This window comes from Balaenoptera acutorostrata, chromosome 15 (assembly GCF_949987535.1).
Source record: "Balaenoptera acutorostrata chromosome 15, mBalAcu1.1, whole genome shotgun sequence".
Lineage (NCBI taxonomy): Eukaryota > Metazoa > Chordata > Mammalia > Artiodactyla > Balaenopteridae > Balaenoptera > Balaenoptera acutorostrata.
In genome coordinates, this window is record NC_080078.1 from 45,839,798 (window position 1) to 45,864,583 (window position 24,786).

General features: G+C 41.5%; 1 protein-coding gene across 2 annotated transcripts; it reads left to right on the forward strand.

Annotated features, from left to right (window-relative positions):
* The first annotated feature begins 2,491 nt into the window (after positions 1-2,491).
* Positions 2,492-23,127, forward strand: GINS1 (GINS complex subunit 1). 2 transcript variants are annotated; one of them, XM_007191852.2, is made up of 7 exons: positions 2,492-2,686; positions 7,333-7,397; positions 10,950-11,048; positions 11,661-11,751; positions 14,133-14,249; positions 19,091-19,165; positions 22,444-23,127. In XM_007191852.2, exons 1-7 carry the CDS (start codon positions 2,612-2,614, stop codon positions 22,510-22,512), a joined length of 591 nt encoding a protein of 196 aa, XP_007191914.1. In that variant the 5' UTR covers positions 2,492-2,611; the 3' UTR covers positions 22,513-23,127. The 2 variants fall into 2 exon arrangements, with proteins under 2 accessions (XP_007191914.1, XP_057385858.1); XM_057529875.1 differs by lacking the exon at positions 2,492-2,686 and adding an exon at positions 2,714-2,891.
* Positions 23,128-24,786: the final 1,659 nt, after the last annotated feature.

The following is a 24,786-nucleotide window of genomic DNA, read 5'->3' on the forward strand; positions in this document are numbered from 1 at the left end:
TCCAGTGGTCTACTCATCCACTCTGACCTCCTACAGGCACCTAAAATCATGTTCAAGGCTGAGCTCTCAGCTCTTCTCCCACCCCAGCTCCATCCATAACCTTCCCCACCTCCAGAATGCTAAGTCCATCCTTAGAGTTCCTCAGGCCAAAACCTTGGAGTTATCCTTGATTCCTCCCTTCTCAGGACACAGCAGGTCTATCACCAAGCCTGGTCAGCTCTCCTTTCAAAATCTATCCAGGATCAACCACTTCTCACCACCTCCACCATGGGCCAAAGTGCCATAATCCCTCACTTGGATTCTTTTAATAGCCTAAATGGTCTCCTGCCTCACTTCTGTCTACTTAATTCAGTGGCCACAAAGGTCTTTTTAAAAAAACCCTAGATCCAGTTCTGTCACTTATTTGCTCAAAACACTTCAATGGCTCCCCACCTCGTGGAAAATAAAACTGAAAGCTTATGAAATGGGCCAACGGGCCCTACTTGACTTGGCCTCAGCCTCCAGCCCTCACTCTGTTCTCAGCCACCAGCCTCTCTCTAGCTCACCTGGCTCCAGCATCACTGCCTCCTTGCTGAGGCAGGGGCCCCAGGGTGTGGGTGGCATGCACATGAGTCATCATATCCACATGGCTAACTCCCTTCCACTTCAGGTCTGTGCCTTCTCTGAGCACTAACTCGAAACCTTCTGGCCCTCTCACTGTCACAGTTCACCTTCCCTGACTTATACTCTTTTTTTTTTTTAATTTTTATTGGAGTATAGTTGCTTTACACTGTTGTATTAGTTTCTGCTGTACAGCAAGATGAATCAGTTAGATGTATACATATATCCACTCTTTTTTAGATTTCCTTCCCATTTAGGTCACCACAGATCACTGAGCGGAGTTCCCCATATGCCCTGACTATTTTATACATGTATGCCCTGACTTATACTCTTCTTAGCACGTTTCACCAATATATTTGTCATCAGTATATCTGTATCTGCGTATTGCTGTTTCCCACACTAGAACTTAGACTCTGACAGCAGGGACTTTGCTGCTTTATCTTCAGAGTCTAGAACAATGCTGAATAGGCACTTCATAAATATTTGCTGAAGGAATAATGAATCATCACAACCCCCCAGAAGTGGGTACTACTGCCCCCACTGTATAGGTAAGGAAGTGAGTCTCAGGCCTGAGGTCTGAAATTGAAAAGGTTTATGGCAAAGGAAGGTTGTGGATACTGGTGTTCTTTGGATTACACTACAGAACTGTGTATTTAATAAAAACACTTAGCTAAATTATCTGTTACTCTAGAGCTGGGAAGGAAAGGTCACTCAACGTAAGGATAAGATTCAGAGGCTTTGTAGGCCATTCCCAGGCTCATTTCTCAGACCACACATCTACTGTATCTATACTTGCAAAAGAGGAACAAAGTTTCTAGGGTTAGATAGAATGAATCCAAGTAACGTTTGTTTTATTTATTTATTGGCCGCTTGGCATGTGGGATCTTAGTTCCAGACTAGAGATCGAACCAGCGCCCCCTGCAGTGGAAGCGTGGATTCTTAACCACTGGACTTCCACAGAAGTCCAAAGTAACCCTGTTTAAAAAAAAAAAAAAATAGCCACAGGAATTCCCTGGTGGTCCAGTGGTTAGGACTCTGCGCACTTCCACTGCAGCGGGCATGGGTTTGAGAACTAAGACCCCGCATGTCACACCGCGGGGCCAAAAAAAAAAAAAAGCCAAATAAAACGAATTGTTTCCGTAGCAGTAATTCCCACCTTTGATTCTATATGGTTATGAAAATTTCCGTAATCATCTCGGCGGGAATATGGCTATGTGTATTCATGTTAATCTAGGGCAATCCCCCACCACCACCTTGTGAGTTATTGTACACATGTCTTTAAATGACTGATTTAATATCAAATGTAGTACGGTGGAGTTGAAGGCTTAAATACAGGGTCTGTCACTTTACGAACTGTGTGACCTTGGGCAAGTTCTCTAACTTCTGTTTTCTAATCAGTACCAAGAGTCTTAATAACCACTTTAAGGATAATCGTGAGAATTACGTGAAGTATGTCACAGTCCCTAGCACACAAGAGATACCCAATAAAAGTTGTTTTCCCTTTACCATCACACAAACAAACCCACACTGCAAAACCGAACAGACGCAACGCTGGGTGCTAACATCATTGCACACCTTTTCCGGGTCTGCCTTCTAGACCGCATCGTGCGCGCCCCTGTTAACCTAAACGAGAATGAATGAATCCAACGGAAAAGGGGACGTACGTCCATCCCGAGCTGTGCTGCGCGGGAGCTGTCCTGCGGCTCAGCCTGAGCTCAGACCGAGGCCTGGACAGGAGGGCTGGGCTGAAGCCACACCAAGATCCGCAACCGCCCAGGTGCGGAGCTCCCTGTGGCACTGCGGCTGCACAGCAGAGGCAAATGTCCCGTGGCCGCCGCCGTAGCCTGGAGGCCGGCAGTGCGCTCCTATTGGTCGCGTGTTTGGGCGCCAAAGCGGCGCGGAGGCGGGGTCGGCCCCGCGCGTCGAGGACCTGTAGGAGCTGAAACCGTAGGGCCTGGTCGGCGGCTGTCTGCCTGAGAGCCGGTGGTCTGTAAGGGCCGGCGCGTCCACCATGTTCTGCGAGAGGGCCATGGAGCTGGTCCGCGAGCTGCACCGCGCGGCCGAGGGAAGGCTGCCGGCCTTCAACGTGAGGGCGGCGGGCGGGCGGGCGCCTCCCAGGGGTGGCTTCTCTGGGGGCTGTGCAGCCGGGACGGGACGGCGGGTGTGCCCGTGGTTCTCCGCGGTGGATGTGGCCGGGTTGGTTTCTGCGGCTTCCCGCGTGTGGGCTGGACGGTCGGCGTCTCGCCCCGGTGACGCGCTGGAGAGGCCCGGAGACGGGTGCTGGAACGCAGGTGTGAGTTGCACTGGGGAGGTTTGGACCGGGGTAGCGGGGCGTTAGGGCCGCGCCTGGGAGGATGCGGTGAGCGCAGCCCCGCCGGGGAGCCGGCGGTGCGGACACCCTCTCCCCGCCGGGGAAGGGTGACCGGCGCGGGGTGCGCGGGCCGCACGGGGGCTCCGGGGCCGGGAGGTTTGCTGGTCACTTACAAGGCATTTCAGGGCAGCGATGGGGTAACTCTTCGTGTTTTGAAGATAACTATGGCGGCACTTTGGGGAATGGATCGAAGAGAAGAAAGAATGGCTCTGGGTGGTTACAGTAGACCACACGAGAGTTGTGTATGGTCCGAACGGCCCGGTCAGCGGGCGCTGAAAGCCGTGTCCTGAGACAGCAGGACTTGTAGCTACGAGGACAGGGCTGGAGACGGGATGGATAGTGGGGGAGGAGAGAGGTCGGCATCTCGGGAGGCTTCTCTCTCTGGTAGCGGAGTAAACATCGGAGGTCAGCAGGAAGAGTGTTTGGAGAAGGTGAGTTTTGTTTTGAACATTAAAGAGCAGTTAGTTTGACACTTAGGTCATTTAACGGGTGGGGAAACTGAGCCGCGGAAATTATGGATCCAGTTTAAGGAACTTGCCTGAACTTGAAGCATATTGGAGCCAGAGCCTCAATCTGAATACAGGTTTCCTAGAGTCCAGTCTGTTGTTCTTGCAACTTCAGACAGTTACTTCATCTAAAAAGTTAGGAGACCACAGTGGGAGGTTCAGTAGAGACGCTGGAATGCAGAGGCGTGGAGGCTGTCAAATGTGGCCCCGCTGGGGTCAGAAGACTAGGTCCTTTGGGGGTCGTGGTACATGGGAGGAAACCAGCCCAAAGGATCAGAGACTGCCCACGGTGCTGCCTTTTCAGACCCTTAGTCCAGCTCTCTTTTTCACTCACATTTTAGGATAAGTGTTGGTTTCGCACTTCGGGGTGGGGGGCTCAGGGGCGGACTTAGAAGTTGTAAAATCACTCGCTTTTCTGGGTCTTAGTTGGCGAAGGTGCACCTTTTCTTGCAGTCGTGCCTGCCTTCGGGGCCAGCCACTGGCACAGCTGAGCTGAGACCAAGAATTGATCTGATTGACCCCACACACCCTTGACCACACAGACTTTCAAGAATTATTCTTCCCAGGCAGATGATGGCTGGTTTAGAGCAGGGACTCTGCCTTGTTCATTCCCGAATCCCTCATGGTTAGGTGCTGTATTCAGCAAATTGGAATGATTATGCACTTTCTACATGCAGAACTGGTAAAAGTTTAAGTGAGTTTTTAGGAAAATTATTTTAGGTATCTTTACAAAATTATTTCACACTTCTCTTTTGTATACCTGCTGATCTACTAATTGTGCAAGAGTTTCACCTATTCCTTAAAATAATATTTGTAATAAATGGAATATTTAACTGAATTCTAATAAATCAGACTTTTCCATGATCTCTTTTTAACCAGCTGATGAAAGAGAAGGTAGAAATCATGCTTTCATTTTCATCAGGAATCATTTCTTATATTCGAGCAGGGTTAAGTAAAGTGTAATTCTGTAATTATACCAGTAGTGCCAAAGCACTTTTGCTAATGCATATATTTTGGCTCTAAAAGTAGATGGGTTGCTTATCTTTGTTTTGTTTTGGGTGGGTTTTTTTTGGTTGTTGTTATAGCATTAGTGGCTTTTTTCTCCTTTTTTAAAAATTTTCAATTGAAGTATAGTTGGTTTACAATGTTTCAGGTGTAGGAGTTGCTTGTTGACAGACTTATTGTGTGACATTTATGAATTTTATAATTCTAATGTTTTTATCCTTCCAAGGGAAAATTTCGTGTGTGTGTGTGTTTTATATCTTTATTGGATTGTAATTGCTTTACAATGTTGTGTTAGTTTCTGCTGTACAGCAAAGTGAATCAGCTATATGTATACATATATCCCCATATCCTCTCCCTCTTGAGCCTCCCTTCCACCCTCCCCATCCCACCCCTCTAGGTCATCACAAAGCACCGAGCTGATCTTCCTGTGCTATACCGCAGCTTCCCACTAGCTATCTATTTTATACATGGTAGTGTATATATGTCAGTGCTACTCTCTCAATTCGTCCCACCCTCCCCTTTCCCCTCTGTGTCCACAAGTCTGTTCTCTATGTCTGCGTCTCTATTCCTGCCCTGCCACTAGGTTCATCAGTACCATTTTTCTAGATTCCATATATATGCGTTAAAATACGGTATTTATTTTTCTCTTTCTGACTTACTTCACTCTGTATGACAGACTCTAGATCTGTCCACATCATTACAAATGACTCAATTTCGTTCCTTTTTATGGCTGAGTAATATTCCATTGTATTTATGTACCACATCTTCTTTATCCATTCATCTGTTGATGGACATTTAGGTTGCTTCCATGACCTGGCTGTTGTAAATAGTGCTGCAGTGAACGTTGGGGTACATGACTCTTTTTGAATTATGGTTTTCTCAGTGTATATGCCCAGTAGTTGGATTGCTGGGTCATACGGTAGTTCTACTTTTAGTTTTTTAAGGAACCTCCATACTGTTCTCCATAGTGGCTGTATCAATTTACATTCCCCCCAACAATGCAGGAGGGTTCCCTTTTCTCCACACCCTCTCCAGCATTGATTGTTTGTAGTTTTTTGATGATGGCCATTCTGACTGGTGTGAGGTGATACCTCATTGTGGTTTTGATTTGCTTGTCTCTAATGATTTGCCTAATGATTTCTCTAATGATTTGCTCAAGTAGAAAATCTCCTTTGACCTTTCTATTTTCTATTCTAGCAGTGGTTTTTTTTTTGGTAGTAACCTTTTAAGATCATTTTCCAGTAAATAATAAATTACTTATGTACTTTTGTCATGCATTATTGCTTTTGTAGGGCTATTGATTTTTTTTTGTCATTAGTTTTATTGAGGTATAATTTATATACAACAAAATACACATTTTAATAGACATTTGAGTTTTGACAAGTGTATACAATCCTTATAACCAGCAACCCAATCAAGATTTTTGTCACCCCAAGGATTCCCTTTTCTCTTTTGTAGCTACTAGCTACCTCCCATCTGCAGCCTTAGGCAACCATGGATTTTCTTTCTGTGCTACAGATTATATTTGTCTTTTTAAATGTATTTCTGGAGTCAGCATGCTTGGAGTTGCAAACTTTTCTGGACTGGGCCAGTTGGAAGCATACAGTGTGTACTCCTTTCTGTCTGACTTCTTTTCTCAGTACAGTATATTCAAGATTATCCTTAATCAGTATGTTAATTGTGTATTTTGTGTTAGTAATTCATTCCTTTTTATTTTTTTTAATTATGGTAAAATATACATAACTTAAAATTTGTCATTTTTAAGTGTACACTTCAGTGGCATTAATTATATTCACATTGTTGTGCAACCATCACTCTTATTTCCAAAACTTTTCATAACCCCAAACAAACTCTATAACCTTTAAGCAATAACTCCCCACTCCTCTTTCCCCTCAGCTCCTGGTAACCTCTAATCTACTTTGTCTCTATGAATTTGCCTATTTCAGATAAGTGGAATCATACAATATTTGTCCTTCTGTCTGGCTTATTTCGCTAAGCATAATGTTTTCGAGGTTCATCCATGTTGTTGCATGTATCAGTATTTCATTTCTTTTTTTGGCTGAATAATATTGCATTGAATGGATATACAGTATTTGGTTTATCTGTTCATCAATTGGACATTTGGGTTGTTTCCACTTTTTGGCTGTTATGAATAATGCTGCTCTGAACATTTGTGTACAAGTTTCTGTATGAACATAGGTTTTCAGTTCTCTTGAGTATATACCTGGGAGTGGAATTGCTGGATAATATGGTAATTCTGTGTTTAACGTTTTGTGGACTCATCAGACTGTTTTCTACAGGGCTGTACCATTTTACATTCCTACCTGCATTGTACAAGGGTTCCAATTTCTCCGCATCCTCTCCAAACTTGTTATTATGGCCATCCTAGTAGGTGTGGAAGGACTATTGGTTTTTTTTTTTTTGGCTGCGTTGGGTCTTCGTTGCTGTGCGTGGGCTTTCTCTAGTTGTAATGAGCAGGGGCTACCCTTTGTTGTGGTGCATGGGCTTCTCATTGCAGTGGCTTCTCTTGTTGCAGAGCACAGGCTCTAGGCACGCGGGCTTCAGTAGTTGTGGCACATGGGCTCAGCAGTTGTGGCTCGTGGGCTCTAGAGTGCAGGCTCAGTAGTTGTGGCGCATGGGCTTAGTTGCTCTGCGGCATGTGGGATCTTCCCGGAACAGGGCTCGAACCTGTGTCCCCTGCATTGGCAGGTGGATTCTTAACCACTGCACCACCAGGGAAGTCCCGTACTATTGGTTTTTGATAACATACATAAATCAAAGATAAACATAGATAGAATATTGCTACAAACTTGGTGGGGGAATTAATGAGTGTAATTTTATATGTTCTAGGAGGATGGACTCAGACAAGTTCTGGAGGAGATGAAGGCTTTATATGAACAAAACCAATCTGATGTGTAAGTTGATAAGATTGATATTTTAAAACAATTTAAGAAGTATGATATTGAAATCAGATAATCTTAACATTAGTTTTATTTTTGTTAAATTTTTTTTAAATTAATTACTTAATTAATTATTTTTGGCTGCGTTGGATCTTCATTGCTGCGCGCGGGCTTTCTCTAGTTGCAGCGAGCGGGGGCTACTCTTCATTGTGGCGCGCGGGCTTCTCATTGAGGTGGCTTATCTTGTTGCAGAGCACGGGCTCTAGGCGTGCAGGCTTCAATAGTTGTGGCTCGCGGGCTCTAGAGTGCAGGCTCAGTAGTTGTGGCGCACAGGCTTAGTTGCTCTGCGGCATGTGTGATCTTCCTGGACCAGGGCTTGAACCCATGTCCCCTGCGTTGGCAGGCAGATTCTTAAACACTGCGCCACCAGGGAAGTCCCAACATTAGATTTTAGATATGATTTGTTTTTTCTAATTCTCTGTGAGCCTGATCATACCCTAACTATACAGAACTAGAGGGATTTGTGTTAATCACTGCTATGTCCATGGGGATTCAAACAGTGCTTGGCACATGGTGGACGTTCAATAAATATTTGTTGTTTGACTGATATGACTTGAAAGGAATCGGGGTGGACCTAAAAGAGATGAGACAGGAGTAAGTAACAACCTTAATAAGTGAAATGTATTGTTTCCACTGCTTGTTTTCATCAGTAGAAGACTTAGTGGGTTAAAAGGAGAACAGGCAGTTTTTAAACTTAGCAGGAGCAGCAGTGACTTGCAATATCTTGAATGGAGTTCACTGAGAACTAGTGCTACAGAAGGCTTGGTAGGTGAGAGGGTTCTTGAGTTACAGGCTATTTAGAGCCAAGCATGGTAGTTGGCCCAGTGGAGAATTTGGGCTGAATGACCAACTTCATAGGGTCCTGTGATTTGGTGAAGAGTAAGACACAGAGTACTAACTGCTGGATCAATGGTGAGGTATTCAGATCTCAACCTGTCTGCAACATGAGGTTTCATGTTTGGCCTTGTTAGGGAGTGTTTTCATCAGTTAGTTGGACATAGAAATCAGTACCATGCTGTTAAGATTTGTGGAGTACACAGAACAGTAGGCACATTTTGCAGTTACTGTATTTAAAGATAGATAAGATGCAACAAGGAACTGAACTGCAGCAGGTCTGCAGTAAATGTAAGGGAAATGTAAAGTCCTGAACTCAGGTTCCCAAACTGTTCATTTGTTCATTCAACAGATATGTACTAAACAATTATGAGCTGATAAATGGCTCTGGTATTTCAATTGTGAACAACATAATCAAGATTTTTGCCCCCATGACCCTCACAGTGTAAGGCAGAAGGCAGATATTAAATACAGATACACCAAGTTGGAATGCATGCTATGAAGGAAAACAACAACACTAGGAGAGAGAATAATGAATTGAAAATATTAGTAGATTGAGGAATCAGGGAAGTTCTCTCCAAGGAAGAGACATTTCAGCTGGGGCCTGAAGGAGAAGCAGGTTTTAGCGAGGCAGTAATTGGGGCAGAGAGCATTCTAGGTGGAGGAAACAGCATATGCAAAGACCCTGAGTCATGAAAGAGGGTGGGATGCTCAGGGAACTGATCATTAAAGAAAGCCAGTGTGGCTGAAACTTAGTGAGCAGGCAAAGGGTGACACCGGGTGAGATTTTTAAGCATGTGGGGCAGGTGGAGGCATGTTTGTGTTTTAAAAGACCACCCTGGCTTCTGTGTGGATAGTAGACGGAGGGGCTGAGAGGATAGGGAGGCATGCTGGTCATGCAGGTGACAAGAGAGGTAAGCCAGACTAGGGAGAAAGTGAACAGTTTATAGACATATTTAGGAGGTGGCCTAACAGGCCTTGGTCCAGTAAGAGGATGATTTTCCTGTATTCAACCATCTGGAAATTCATGATCCAAAATTCTGTGCCCTGTCCTCCTAGTTTGGTTGTCGGGGGTCAGTCACTATTACCAATTTCTGGTTAAAATTATTTGTCAGAAGAAATCTATTCCTATTTAATTACTCATGCGTAAATGTGAGTTTTTTAAGGAAGTTCTTATGTACCTAATAAAGTACTCTGATGTTAGGTTGGGTGTATTTTATTTGTGCTATTTCTTTATAATCCAGAGCACATTGTAAACAATGTGGAGAATAGGGAATTCCCTGGTGGTCCAGTGGTTAGGACTCTGTGTTTCCACTGCAGGGGGCACGGGTTCGATTCCTGGTTGGGGAACTCAGATCCTGCAAGCCTCTTGGTGTGGCCAAAAACAAAAAACCACAAAAAAAAATGTGGAGAATAAATCTAACGTTTGTAGAGTGGCAGAAGTGTATAGAACAGATCTAGAAGACATGGTAAAATGGGACATATATTTTACCTCTATTTTCAGGGCCTGGAGCAGGCACGTATATTTTGTATTTGTTTCCTTTTAAAACCCCAGATTAGATTCTAATTCATTCTGTATACCTGGCTTTGTTTTGTTTTGTTTCCAGTTTTTTTTTTTATTATGGTAAAATACATATCACATAAAATTTGCTATCTTAACTTTTTTTTTTTTTTTTTTTTTGCCACACTGTGGGGCATGTGGGATCCTAGTTCCCTGCCCCCTGCCCTGCAGTGGAAGTGCGGAGTCCCAATTACTGGACCGCCAGAGAAGTCCCCCATCTTAACCATTTTTAAGCGTACAATTCAGTGTATTCAGTACATTCATAATGTCATATAGCCATCACCATCATCTCTAGAACTCTTCATCTTGTAAAACTGAAACACTATACCCATTAAACAATTGTACATTTGGTTTTATTTTATTTTATTTATTTATTTTTTGGCTGCGCCTTGAGGCTTGCGGGATCTTAGTTCCCTGACCAGGGATTGAACCCGTGCCCTCAGCAGTGAAAGTGCAGAGTCCTAACCACTGGACCACTAGGGAATTCCCATACATTGGTTTCAAAGTGCAATACTTGTCTAATATCCAAGGAGATATATATTTTATAGGGTAAAACCAAAATTTTCTCCCTCTCTGTGTGAAGGACCCTAAAGTACAGAACATGCACGTAGTTGAAGATCAATAAATATTTGTTGGATGAGTGGAGGACCATCTGACTCCAGAATTCTTAGCTCACTTTATTAGAATGAGGATTTGGAAGTACCACAAAAAGAGGACTCCATAGGATAAGAACATGATGTGAGGCCATAATCTTATGCACCGTGATATTCTATCTGTCTCTTATCCCACCATGAAAAAGGGATTCCAAAAAGTGAGGAAACATGATATTTGTCTTTTGGAGACAATGGAGATTAATCAGTGTGCAAAATGCAAAGTGCCACATGGCTAAACAAAACACTGGGAGTGTGATCCTAGGCAAATTAGTTAGCTTTTGGCTTTTTTTATCTTTTAACATGTTAGCAAAAGCTCTGATGTGGAGGCAGGTACTATTTGGGTAGGTTAACTGCTAACATAAATGGATAAAAACAAGCATGGAGTCAGTTGTTAGTTGGCTTGGAAAATTCGACTTATACTGAAATAGACATTCTTTTCCTCCTTAAATGTTTTACCAGGAATGAAGCGAAGTCAGGTGGACGAAGTGATTTGATACCAACCATCAAGTTTCGACACTGTTCTTTGTTAAGAAACCAGCGCTGCACTGTAGCATACCTGTGAGCTTCTCTGTGTTTGCTGGGGTGGCAGGGAGCAGTGGAGGTTTCCCATGTGGTTTCCTAATTAACCATTTTATATGGATAACAGAAATTCTTAGATTTGTTTCTCTTTTATAAGCATTCTAAATTCTTCTCTTTTTTCTATTTAAACATTTTTTATAATGAAAAATTGCAGTATTCATAAAATTAGGGAATAATGTTACAGACCCCCATGGAGCCATCATATAGGCTTAACAATTCTTAACATTTTGCCATAATTGCTTCATCTTGTTTTACTTGTCTATGCTAAAACATTGTAGAACATCGGGCATTTTACCACTGAATACCTTAGTATGCATCTCTAAGAAATACGGACCTTTTGGACCTTTTCTTACATGACCACTATGATTCTCATACCTAAAGGAATGAACCCGACTTCACAGCATCCATCCAGTCTGTATTCCTATTCTCCCTGTTGTCCCAAAGATGTCCTCTTACAATGGTTTGTTTGCCTCAGGAACCAAATAAAAGTCCACATGTTAAATTTTGGTGGTTGAGTCTGGAGTCTCTCTTGATCAAAACAACTTCCGATATCCCTCTGTTATGCCATCTAATACCTTATTAATGTCCTAGGTATGACCGATTGCTTCGGATTAGAGCACTCAGGTGGGAATGTGGCAGTGTCTTGCCAAGTGCTTTACGATTTCACATGTCTGCTGAAGAAGTAAGTCAGCACTGTTGTTCAAGTTTGTGAATTTGGAAAATCGCTGAGGTTATGGCAGTGTTCTGTAATAGTATTTATAGTATTTCTCTTTTTTTGTTTTAACATTTGTTTTTCAGTAATTTTTGGTCTGTAGTATATACTGTGATGAGAATGGTAGGAGTAATTCTAAATGCTATATGGAAAACTACTATTACTTAACAAAATAAAGGGTCCCATTATGTTACTTGTTAGTGATCCATCAGTAGGATGAGAAAACTGTCATTATTATTGGGAGATTTTCCATAAAATATGTGGGTATACATAATTTGCTTATCAATGTGAATATTTGAATTCTTGATTTATCCAGTCATTAAGGGACAATATTTAAGGACACAGGATTGGAGCCAAGCAAACCTGTGTACAAACCTTGGCTCTGCCACTGTCAGATCTTGGGCAAGTGACTCGACCTCTCCCTGTGCCTAAATTCCCTCATTTGCAAAGTGAGGGTCATATTGCCTACGGTGTTGCAGTGACTTCGGACACTACCTAAAGTTAGACCAAACTTTATAGGTTAAGACTGCTCTCACTTCAGATACCAGCCGTAAAGTTTGAGGTTCCCAAGGCCACCCTCCCTTCTGACCAGCTGGCTACAAATTCAGAGGTTCCCACCATCCCCTCAGGTTTGGGGCTTTTAGCCTCTTGGTATTAGTCCAACTTGGAGAGAGGAGAGGGGAGCTAGAAGTAGAGCTCAGTCACCTGTGATTCAGTCAATCATGATTTGATCAATCTATCAAGCCTATGTAATGTTACCCCAGAGCTGTGTGAGCTTCCCTGGTTGACAGTACTTTGTGTGTGTTGTTACATATCACTGTGCCAGGAGCGTGGTGTGTCCTGATTCCTCAGGGAGAGGATACTCAAAGCTTCACATTTGGGACTCCCAGACCTCATCCTGGTGTCTCTTCCTTTGGCTCGTTCTGATTTGTATCTGCAATAAAACTGTGATTGTCAGTGTAGTGCTTTCCTGGGTTCTGTGAGTCATTCTGGCAAATTACTGAACCTGAGTGAGGGGTGTGTGTATGTATTCGCACACACACACTTTACTAATGAAGATTATGTGTATTGTCTTTTAGAAGTTATCTTGTTTTACCTTTCACAAAGAGATCTACAGTACTGGAATAGATTTTTGTGAATAATGTAAGAGCCTAGTTGCATTTTGAGTATGGATATTGAGATGGCATCATTTATTGAAAAGGTCCTCTTTTCCCCTTGCTCTGTGCATAGTGCCACTTGTCATAAATTGAATGTCAATATATCTGGATTTTGGATGTGGGACTTTCTCTTCTTTCTTAGTCTATTTGTCCTTGTACCAATTTCATATTGTTTAAATTATGGGAATTTTATAATAAGTCTTGAGTAAGTGTTCCCATCTTGTTCTTCTTTTTCAATGTCTTCACTGCTTTTGGCCTTCTGCATTCCCTTGCAAATTTTAGACTCAATTTATCAAGTTCCATTTTTTAAAAAATTGGGGTTTTGATTGAGATTGAATTGAATCTATAGATCAGTTGACATTATTACAATACTGAATCACCCAATCCTTGAAAGTGGTATATCCTTCCACATATTTTGGTTTTCTTTAATTTCTCTCAACAATTAAAAAAAAAACAGATTTACTGAGATATAATTTACATCCCCTAAAGTTTATCCTTTTAAAGTATACAGTTCAGTGTATTTAGGATATTCACAGAGTTGTGCATCCATCACCACCATTTTATCCAGAACATATTCTGTCCCCTCTTCCCAGGCCCTAGAGACCACTGCTCTACTTTCTTCATGGATTGGCCTAGTATGGATTTTTCATATGAGTGGAATCGTACAATATGTGGCCTTTTGTGTTTTTCATTCAGCATGTTTTCAAGGTTCATCCATGTGGTAACACATATAAGAGCTCCACTCTGATTTACGACTGAATAATCCCATTGTAGGGATGTACACATCTTATCCATTCATCAGTTGATGGACATTTGGGTGTTTTTCTCAACAGCATTTTATAGCTTTCAGAAAACCTGTCAATACAGAGTTTGAAGTTTGAAGAGATCATAATTCTGAAATGGTGTATTTTTCGTGGTTTGGTTTCTGGTGGAAAGTTCCTTAGGTCTGTGATTAAGTATGCTGGGATACTAGTTCTGTGAGAACAGAGATGTTTGTTCACTTTGTTAAATGATCCTAAGTACCTAGACCAGTGCCTGGTTCATAACAGGCAGTCACTAATATTTGTAGCTTGAATGAATGGTCGTAGTAATGATCCATGTGGGGATGTGTGCTGTTTCTGAAAGGATTAGTATATAATTTCTGCAAGTTTGTTTTCTTACAGCTTTGTCAAATGGCCATCTTTATGTTTGTAGATGGAATGGTTCAATCATTACAAAAAGTCCCTTGCTACCTACATGAGGTCATTGGGAGGAGATGAAGGTTTGGACATCACACAGGATATGAAACCTCCAAAAAGCCTATATATAGAAGTAAGTATACCTTTTTAAAATGGATTTTTCTTTAATGCATAGACTGTGATGACTTTTGTCTAAGAAAAGGGGTGATGTGGCACATATATACAATGGAATGTTACTCAGCCATAAAAAGAAACGAAATTGAGTTATTCATAGAGAAGTGGATGGACCTAGTCTGTCATACAGAGTGAAGTAAGTCAGAAAGAGAAAAACAAATACCGTATGCTAATACATATATATGGAATCTTAAAAAAAAAAAATGGTTCTGAAGAACCTAGGGGCAGGACAGGAATAAAGACGCAGACGTAGAGGATGGACTTGAGGACACAGGGAGGGGGAAGGGTAAGCTGGGACGAAGTGAGAGAGTGGCATGGACATATATACACTACCAAATGTAAAATCGATAGCTAGTGGGAAGCAGCCACATAGCACAGGGAGATCAGCTCGGTGCTTTGTGACCACCTAGAGGGGTGGGATAGGGACGGTGGGAGGGAGACGCAAGAGGGAGGAGGTATGGGGATATATGTATATGTATAGCTGATCCACTTTGTTATAAAGCAGAAACAAATACACCATTGTAAAGCAATTATACTCCAATAAAGATGTTAAAAAAAAAAAAAAAAAAGAAAAGGGGTATATGAATATATATTAGTTTATACAGGCATACCTTGGAGATATCATGGGTTTGGTTTAAGACCCACAATAAAGTGAGTCATGAAATGTTTTGGTTTCCCAGTACATATAAAAGTTATGTTTAAAAAAAAAAAAAAAGGTATGTTTACACTATACTGTAGTCTGTTGAATATGCATTAGCATTATAATGCTAACCATTATCTGACAATGCAGGGTTGCCACAAACCTTCAATTTGTAAAAAACGCAATATCTGAGAAGCACAATAAAGCAAAGCACAAAAAAGAAAGGAAACAAACTCAAACCAAAAATTTGACCTGTAAGTGGTGGCAGGAATAGGATGGAACAGCCAAAATTTTCTGACTGTACCTGTTTTAAAAGTTTTAACTTTGGAACCATGTAAATATTTTACATATTGTTAAAACAAAATGAAATCAAAGTGGAAAACCAACCTACACATTTTGAAAACAAAATGAAACAAATGAACCTGTGTTTCATGTTGGTAGATGAGTCAAACTGGGGTTATTTAAATTACTTTAAAACACATAGATTGATTGTATTTCCCTAGTGGGTACATACTAAGGATGAAAAGAATTACAAAGAAATCTTAACCTGTTTTTAGTAATCATATTATTTGTAATAATGTTATTAGTAATAATATTCCTAAGAATAATATAATATTCTTTAAATAATAAACACTTTATATATTGAAGAATAGAGCAAAAAAGTAATAGCATGGGCTCATGTTGAATCATCTCCTCTAAAGAAGTATTTCTTAGCTCTGTCCACTGAAAAGGCCTAGAAACAAGGACCAACCCAGTAGCCATGAGCATCCACATTCTTTTTTTTTTTTAAAGGGAATTTCTCTAGCTCTTGGCCTATCTTTTTTTTTTTTTTAATTTATTTTTATTTATTTTTATATTTATTTTTGGCTGTGTTGGGTCTTCGTTTTTGTGTGAGGGCTTTCTCTAGTGCGGGGCCACTCTTTTTTTTTTTTTTTTTAATATTTATTTATTTCTATTATTTATTTATTTTTAGCTGTGTTCGTTTAGCTGTCTTCATTTCTGTGCAAGGGCTTTCTCCAGTTGTGGCAAGTGGGGGCCACTCTTCATCGCGGTGCGCAGGCCTCTCACTATCGCTGTCTCTCTTGTTGCAGAGCACAGGCTCCAGACGCGCAGGCTCAGTAGTTGTGGCTCACGGGCCTAGTTGCTCCGCGGCATGTGGGATCTTCCCAGACCAGGGCTCGAACCCATGTGCCCTGCATTGGCAGGCAGACTCTCAACCACTGCGCCACCAGGGAAGCCCCGGGGCCACTCTTCATCGCGATGCGTGGGCCTCTCACTATCGCGGCCTCTCTTTTTGCAGAGCACAGGCTCCAGACGCGCAGGCTCAGTAGTTGTGGCTCACGGGCCTAGTTGCTCCGTGGCATGTGGGATCCTCCCAGACCAGGGCTTGAACCCATGTCCCCTGCATTGGCAGGCGGATTCTCAACCACTGCGCCACCAGGGAAGCCTCACATTCTTGAGTCTATATGCCATTTCCCGTGAAAGGAAACCAGGACTCTTGGGGGGGAAAATGGCTGATTCCAGGTCTCAAATAGATTAAAGATGTACAAGCTGAGCATGGAAAGCAAAGAAAGTATCCAGGACTATAAGGGGAGTGCTGAGAAGACTTGGGAACTGATTCGAAGGAGCTCGCATTAGCCAAAGAAAAGACAATTTGAGCATCAAAATGATAAACTGCAGTGAATTGCATCACATCAGTTGCGTTAGAAGCATGAATGATAATGACACCTAACAATAACAGTTTTAAAACTGAAACCTCTTTGGGGCTCCTTGGAGAATATGAAGGATGCAACTCATTTTGGAAAATGGTAAATGAAAGAATGGAGTCAAGCATCCATCTGCCGTTACTGCACAAATTCTATCTCAGGGTAGCCAAATTGTTTACGAGGGAAATCTCTTTTTTATAGAAGAATTCCAGCTAATAAATGCAGCAGGAATAAAAAAACTAGATTAATGCCGTTTTGTAGCCCTAATGCATGGAGGCAAGTAGCTGCTAAAGCATTAGATGAAAAGCTTAATAGAGACCTTAGTAGTGGATGGGTATGGATAGCACCTAGGCCCATTGATCAATCTTAACATCCAAAAAGGGACACCAGGATTTCCCTGGTGGCGCAGTGGTTAAGAATCCGCCTGCCAATGCAGATGACACAGGTTTGATCCCTGGTCCAGGAAGATCCCACATGCTGTAGAGCAACTAAGCCTGTGCAGCTAAGCCCGTGTGCCACAGCTACTGAGCCTGCACTCTAGACCCCACACGCCACAACTACTGAGACCACATGCTGCAACTACTGAAGCCTGCGTGCTCTAGGGCCTGTGTGCCACAACTACTGAGCCTGTGTGCTGCAACTACTGAAGCCCGCACTCCTAGAGCCTGTGCTCTGCAACAAGAGAAGCCACTGCAATGAGAAGCCCATGCACTGCAACTAAGAGTAGCCCCCGCTCACTGCAACTAGAGAAAGCCCACACGCAGCAATGAAGACCCAACACAGCCAAAAAAAAAAAAAAACCCGAAAAACAAAAAGGGACACCAGACATTTTGTGCTTCACGACATCATAACATCATTTGCCAGAAAACAAAACCTGATGTGATCCAGCCCCTACACCTAACTTCCAGTTTATAGGATATTCAGGGATGGGGGAACATGTTAAATGACCCCATAGGAGTCCACAACAGAATCTATTTTTGGGAAACTACTAAACTTCCCAGTTTCTTTAACAAATAAGTTGCCAAGGGGAAGGGGAAGGGGGAGAACCCTGTAGATTAAAGGAGACTTAGAGACATATCAGAAATGTGTAATGTGTAGCTCTCGTTTGACTCTCATTTGAGCATGGCAACTTTAAAAAAAAATTCATGAGACAAAATGGGGAAATTTGGATTCTAACTGGGTATTTCATAATATTAAAAAATTATTAATAAGATGTGATAATTGTATTGGGATTTTTTAAAAAAAATCTTATTTTATAGAAATAAGCACTAAAATAATTATAGATTAAATGAAATGATGTCTAGGTTTCGCTTCAAAATAACCCAGAAGTGGGCGAGGGAACAAGATTGGCCACATGCTGATAGTTGTTGAAGCCAGTTGGTGGGACATTGAGTTTATTAGCCTTTTTACTTTTCAATGTGTTTGAGATTTTCCACAATAAAAGTCTATTTAAAGAAGCAAAATGCTGGTGGTGGTGGGGATTTTTCTTGTATTTCTCAAACCAACTTAAAATACCTTTGGGAGTCATGGTAGGATTGCAGAGGAATCACAGGACATGAAATTATCCAGGAAAAGTAGGAATCTGAGACTTGCCACTGGAGTTGGCTTTGCTAACACCAGTGCTAGTACTCTGGAGAATAAACTGAGGTCCGAACTCTCATAGGAGATGAAAATGCCCTTCCGCCTTCCTGTGGCAGCACTTGAAGCTGAGCCAGGTCTGAGATTTCTGGGGCTGCCTTTGAATGTTCCTTCTTTGCAGTTGCAGAAGTGGTTATCAGGCTCCTTACCCCTCCCACCTTCCAACTAAGACCCTCTCCTGATTCTTGTAGCATGAGTCTGTATCTTTTCTTTCCTAGTGTGCTTCTAAGTAATACTGGGAAAGAGTCTGAATCAATCAATCAAAGGAGATTGGCAGAATCTGTAAAACAAATCTTGTAGACTTATGTCCTGTTCTCAGATATGTCCTGTTCTCAGACTTATGTCCTGTTCTCTCAGGCTTAGTTGCATGGGCTTAGTTGCTCTATGGCATGTGGGATCTTAGTTCCCTGAGCAGGGATTGAACCTGCGTCCCATGCATTGTAAGGCGGATTCTTTATCACTGGACCACCAGGGAAGTCCCTGTAGATGTGTTTTCAACTGCTTGATTTTTCACAGTTTGCAGAGGGAAAACAATCCAGTGACGTTGTCTCTTTTTGGCAGCTCCTTAGGTTTCCTTGCTGTCAGTGCTGACGTACACATATATTCGGAGATTTGCCATTTTTCTTCCTCCCCATCAAAACAGGACAATTAAAACCACTAGAATACCACAGGAAGGAGTACTAGGCCTAAGTACACAGAGAAGAAATAAAGAGAAAGCCTAATACTTTTCATATGGGTATATATAAATCCCCATCTGCTTTATGGTTTCTACATATTATAAAGTAATTTAGATAAGACATCAGTTTTTCTTTTCAGGTGCGGTGTCTAAAAGACTATGGAGAATTTGAAGTTGATGATGGTACTTCAGTCCTATTAAAAAAAAATAGCCAGGTATTTATTGTCTTAAGATACTTTAAATTTTGTAAGAGTGTTGAATGACAAAAATGTTGGAATCAGTAGCAAAGTAAGTATCACCTTGTGATGATCATTTGTATCGTAGGAATTATGTTTATTATAAAATACTCTTTTGTCCTCTTTCTAAATGTAAAGACGTGAAGCAAATGTTGCATATAGTAAGAAAGGGTTAATTACAGTTGACCCTTGAACAATGCACAGGGATTAGGGGTGCCTACAGACTCCCCTCTCCCCACACAGTCGGAAAGCTGAGTACTTCTATCTCTGCCTCAAAAACAAAGGGATTGATAAATGACTCACCCAAAGGCTGGAAGCTAAAACAGTTTGAATAGAATTAGGACCCAAGCCCTAGTTCTTTTGATCCCACCTTTTGTGATCTCTAATCGAACACAAACTTTTCCCCATACTTAGTCAATTTAAAGATCTGTAAAATGAAAATACAGGTTTTATATATGTGTGTGTGTGTGTGTGTATATATATATATATATATATATATATATATATATATATATATATCCGCATATTTGAGTGGAGTCATGCAGTTCAAACCCATGCTCAAGCATTAGCTATAATTTACTAGGGTATTGCTTGAATTTAATACTAAGCATTTCCCTGGGAAGTTGCCACAGTGGGTCTTATTCTAGTTAACGGGCTATTAAGTTGTTGCATTTAGCTCCTTTCTTCAAATTATTATTTATTAAAAAGGTGCAAAGCACTAGTTTTCAGCCTATACTTCTTCACCTTTTAAATCTTAGTTCTTTAGCTAACAAATAGTGATATGGATCAAAAAACTTCTAAGCATTTAATATATAAACATAATAGAATTTAATAGGGAAAGACTGAAATTGTGAAATTGTAACTCACTAAATTTTTCCTTACGAAGAATCTCAATTTATTGTTTCCTTAGAAATCTTCAGGTTCACATTAGATGAATTCACATTAGCTAAATTTATTTTATCCTATCTCTGTTTTCTGTAGTCATATTAGCATAGGAGGAAAGGTGAACTAGTAAAAACCACTCTTTCCTTTGTTGCCTGCCATCTTGTTATGAGATGGTCGGTATTTAATGACCCTAGTCACTTTTGTTGACTTCTGTTTGTGCTGTTGAGCCAAAGAATGGTTCTGGTTATGTGGTTCTTAGCTCATTTCCCTAAGGGAGGGTGAGTTGGTCTCTTATTTTACTAGTACCCTTGGAGTTTTAAATAGTTTCCTGAAACAAAAGTTGAAATTTTTAAAGACAGATTTTCAGGGTACCCTAAAATCTTTGGTTGTTAAGGCAAAAGTTTCCCTTCCAAGGATACTAATGAATAGAAAATAGATGGTGAAGCTCTGGGTTCACAAGAACAAAGCTAGCCTCATAAAGCAAGATCTGAGAAAATGCACTTCACCCCAAACACTGTCCCGTGGTTGAATTTCTTTCTCGAGCTTTGTGGCCAGTCTTCCCACCAGGTGTGCTAAGACTCCTCAGCAGGGAGGGCCTGGGTGGGGCCAGGGCAGCCGAAACCCAGTCCCTCCTCCGTCTGCTGCTGTTAGACGATTGCTGTTTACTGTGTGGCGCATTCAGAAGCCTTCCTCTTAATGAGACTTTGTCTCTCAGTATCACCCTATAAAAATGGGGAAACTTAAAAGCATAATCTACTGTAATTGATATTAAGGGGCTTTAAAAATGTCTGAGCACATCTGAAACCAGTTTTCTATAAAATCTGTATTGTAGATCACCCACATAATGTAAAATATTAATAGGGAAACATTTTCCTACTGTACATTCCTTTATTATTGACTCTATGGCAAGCATGCTCTCTGGTTGTCCAGAAATCAGAACTCCCTCTTTTTAGTAGATATTGGAATAATTGTTAAATGAACAACTCCATAGTTTTTTCTCTCTCTCTTTATTATTTTTTTTTTTACGTTTTATATTCTTAAGGATTTTTTAAAATTCAGTTAAGCTAGACAACAGTCCTTGGCCCATGGGTCTTCATGACTGGTTTGGAGGAGTTTCTTTGGTCATGGGTCTCACCTGAGGTCTTTGAGTTTGTGGAGGACTGTCAGGTGCACTGAAGTGGCATCTGCTTCCTTGAATACTTTGCATACTCTCTCCTTCAGTTACTTTCTAGGGTTATCTACACTGCACTTTCTGATGTACTGTTTCTTGTTTTTACCCAAGTATCTCTGTCTTGTCTTTGAGATTTCTTTGGTCACTTGTGAGCTTGGAAATTCTTCCTGCCTCACCTCCAGCACCTCCCCGCTCCAGAGTTTAGTAAATGTTCACTTTTGTTTTTTTTTTTTTTGTTTTGTTTTGTTTTGTGTTTTTTTTTTTTTTTAATTAATTATTTTTTATTTATTTTTGGCTGTGTTGGGTCTTCGTTTCTGTGCGAGGGCTTTCTCCAGTTGTGGCAAGTGGGGGCCACTCTTCATTGCGGTGCGCGGGCCTCTCACTATCGCGGCCTCTCTTGTTGCGGAGCACAGGCTCCAGATGCGCAAGCTCAGTAGTTGTGGCTCACGGGCGTAGTTGCTCCGCGGCATGTGGGATCTTCCCAGACCCGGGCTCGAACCCGTGTCCCCTGCATTAGCAGGCAGATTCTCAACCACTGCGCCACCAGGGAAGCCCTCACTTTTGTTTTAAGCCCTGGTGTTTTGAGAGGGAATCAGACAAGGTGACTCCTTTCCACCTCAGAACGAGAGCAGTGTCCTCTCAGGAGACGTTGAGGATGAGCCTTAGCCAGGCACTGGCATCCTCACACACAGCGTGTGACCAGCACCCATGTCATAGGTTACCATGACTTTTAATCCTTGGAAAGTATGGGAGAAGAGTTGCACTGTTAGTAGAAGAATGACTGTTCAGACTCAGATCCTAGAAGAGGTTTAATGGAGAAGACACTCCTTCCGCTTGCCTTCCTAATGAGCTGTTGCTGCACCACTTGTGATCCAGCGCCCCGTATCTCACCTACCTGGGTCTTCTGTGCGTAGATTTTAAAATGCAAACAGGAAGGAAAATACCTACTAGAATTCAAAACTCTATAGTTACATTTAACTTAAGCAAAACGTGAATTTGTTTATAAAATTCAGACTTCAGTACAGCTCTAGCTGACATCCATTTCAGTTGATTAAAATAGCAAAAATACTTAAGTTTAGCTTTTAACTACTTAGCTGGTGGAGTTTGAAATATATATATAATGCGTTGCTGCTTCTTAATGATGCATCGTATAATTTAACATTCTTTTCATTCCTTTTTCTTCCTCCCCCTCTTCCCTCAGCACTTTCTACCTCGGTGGAAGTGCGAGCAGCTGATTAGACAAGGCATTCTGGAGCACGTGCTATCGTGACCTCGCACCAGATGGCTGCCAAGGCTTCCCCCATTCGAGGCTGGACCCAACCAAGGACGCTTCTCCACCTCCCTCTCCACCTCCCCCAGGCCCACCACTTTTTGGTTTTAAAATTTAGACTTTCTTTAACCAGGACTGCTTGGCCAAGGAGTATGGTTTGTTTTTCTTTTTCTTTTTTTTCATTTGAACCTGAGTTTCTCTTTTATTTAATTTCCAAATATAATTCTATAACCTTCCATGGTAAACATATTTTTGAATCTATGTTGTATGCTTGCATTTTGAAGCATCAGTTCTCAATAGAGAGTTTGAATTCTTGCCATACAGAGACTCCACATATCCAATCTGCTGTCCACAGTTCTAGAGGGAAGTCCAAGATCAAGGCTCTAGCGGAATCTGTGCCTGAAGAGAGTGCTTCCTAGTTCATACACCGCCATCTTCTCATTCTGTGCTCACAAGGTGGAAGTGGTTTATTTTTCTATTGTACAGGATTCTCCCCTTTGTGTGGTAAGTTGTATCTGTAATCACAACATTCCTACAATTCCCAAAATACTGTATACAATTCCCAAAATACTGTATACAATTCCCAAAATACTATATACAGTTCCCAAAATACTATAGTGTGTTTTTGTTTAATGAAAGTAAATTATCAATATTACATTTTAATCTCCTTTAAACAATGAGGAAGTTTCACCTGGCTGTATAGGGAGATAGGGGGTCCTGGTGCATCTTGTGTTGCTGGAAGTGTGCATTGTGCAAGCCGGGGAGCTGAATTTCTGCAATTCATGTTTCCAAATCACATGGGCAGGTGGAGCTGATGGCCTATAAAATTTTCAGCATATTTAATGTTTAATAACATGTTAACTTATCACCTGGCTGTTTGGGAAGAAAGGAAGGACACAATGGATTTTGCCCTTTTCCAGCAGTGGTGGCTGATCTGGCTCATGCCTGTCTGCGAGCCTGTGGGGTGAGCACCAGGATCCCCCCTTTGGAAAGGGAAACTGGAATTGGGGCTAGGAAAGGAACTTTGTGCAGTTTCCCCCCAACAGTCACAATGACCAGAAAGTCACATGAAGAGCTGGTCAACTAAGTGGAGCGCAGTTTCTGTTGCCTGATAAACTGAAAACGGTAGACATTGGAGAGGCACAGAGTGGTCTTGCCTGGTGGTCAGTGGCCTTTCCGCACCAGTCCCCTCCATGACCAGTGACTAGAGCCAGTCAACATAAATCAATAAAACCTACAAAATTTTAACTTTTCAGCTAGTATACATTCACTTCAAATAAGGAATATACTTACTATTTTATTCTGGGAATTAAACAGAAAAGTACAACATATATCAATAATTTACGTACAGGAATGATGCTGGGCTGTAATCTCAGAGGCATTCAAATTTAAAATCCTGATAAACCCAGTACCTGACACTCTCTGTGCAGTTTATTTCTTAAACAGGAGAATGTTTCTGGCCAGAATTATAGTCAAGAAATCAAGCTATAGAGAGGCTCTACCTAGGCTGTGGATCTGCATATTTTCACAACACACGTACCTAGGTCAGTAGGCAGCCCTTGACAGACTGTTTTTGTTTATGTATTTTTATGGCCGTGCCACTCGGCTTGCGGGATCTTAGTTTCCCGACCAGGGACTGAACCCACGCCCTCAGCAGTGAAAGCACAGAGTCCTAACCACTGTACTGCCAGGGAATTCCCTCATTCTTAAAAATAATTCCTCCCATAGGTTCGTAGGCACATCAGATGTTCATCTGAATCTCTGCCAATAAACAATATGGAGTATTTCCCTAGTGAATGGGATGGATGATGTTTTAACTGTCCATCAGTGGTCACTTCCTTCCCTTGCATTTTGCTCTTCCAAGCATGTGGAACCACGTGCAGGTGATCCTAGATTCCATGTGAATCAGCCGTGAGGATAGACAGCAGTGAAGGCCATTGCCCTGTTGCCAGCGCAGCATCATTCCTGTACGTAAATTATTGCTATATGTTGTACTTTTCTGTTTAATTCCCAGAATATAATAAGTATATTCCTTATTTGAAGTGAATGTATGCTTGTTGAAAAGTTAAAATTTTGTAGGTTTTATTGATTTATGTTGACTGGCTCTAGACTTGTGGCTAGAATTTTAAAATATATGTTTTTTTCTTATTATAGAGGTAATATATGCACAGTTAAAAAGGTAAAAAAAAAATGCGGTGTAATAAATGAATACCACCATCCAGTGTGTCCACTGTTAACTGGTTACGGATATAAGTGCAAGCCCATTTCTTTTTA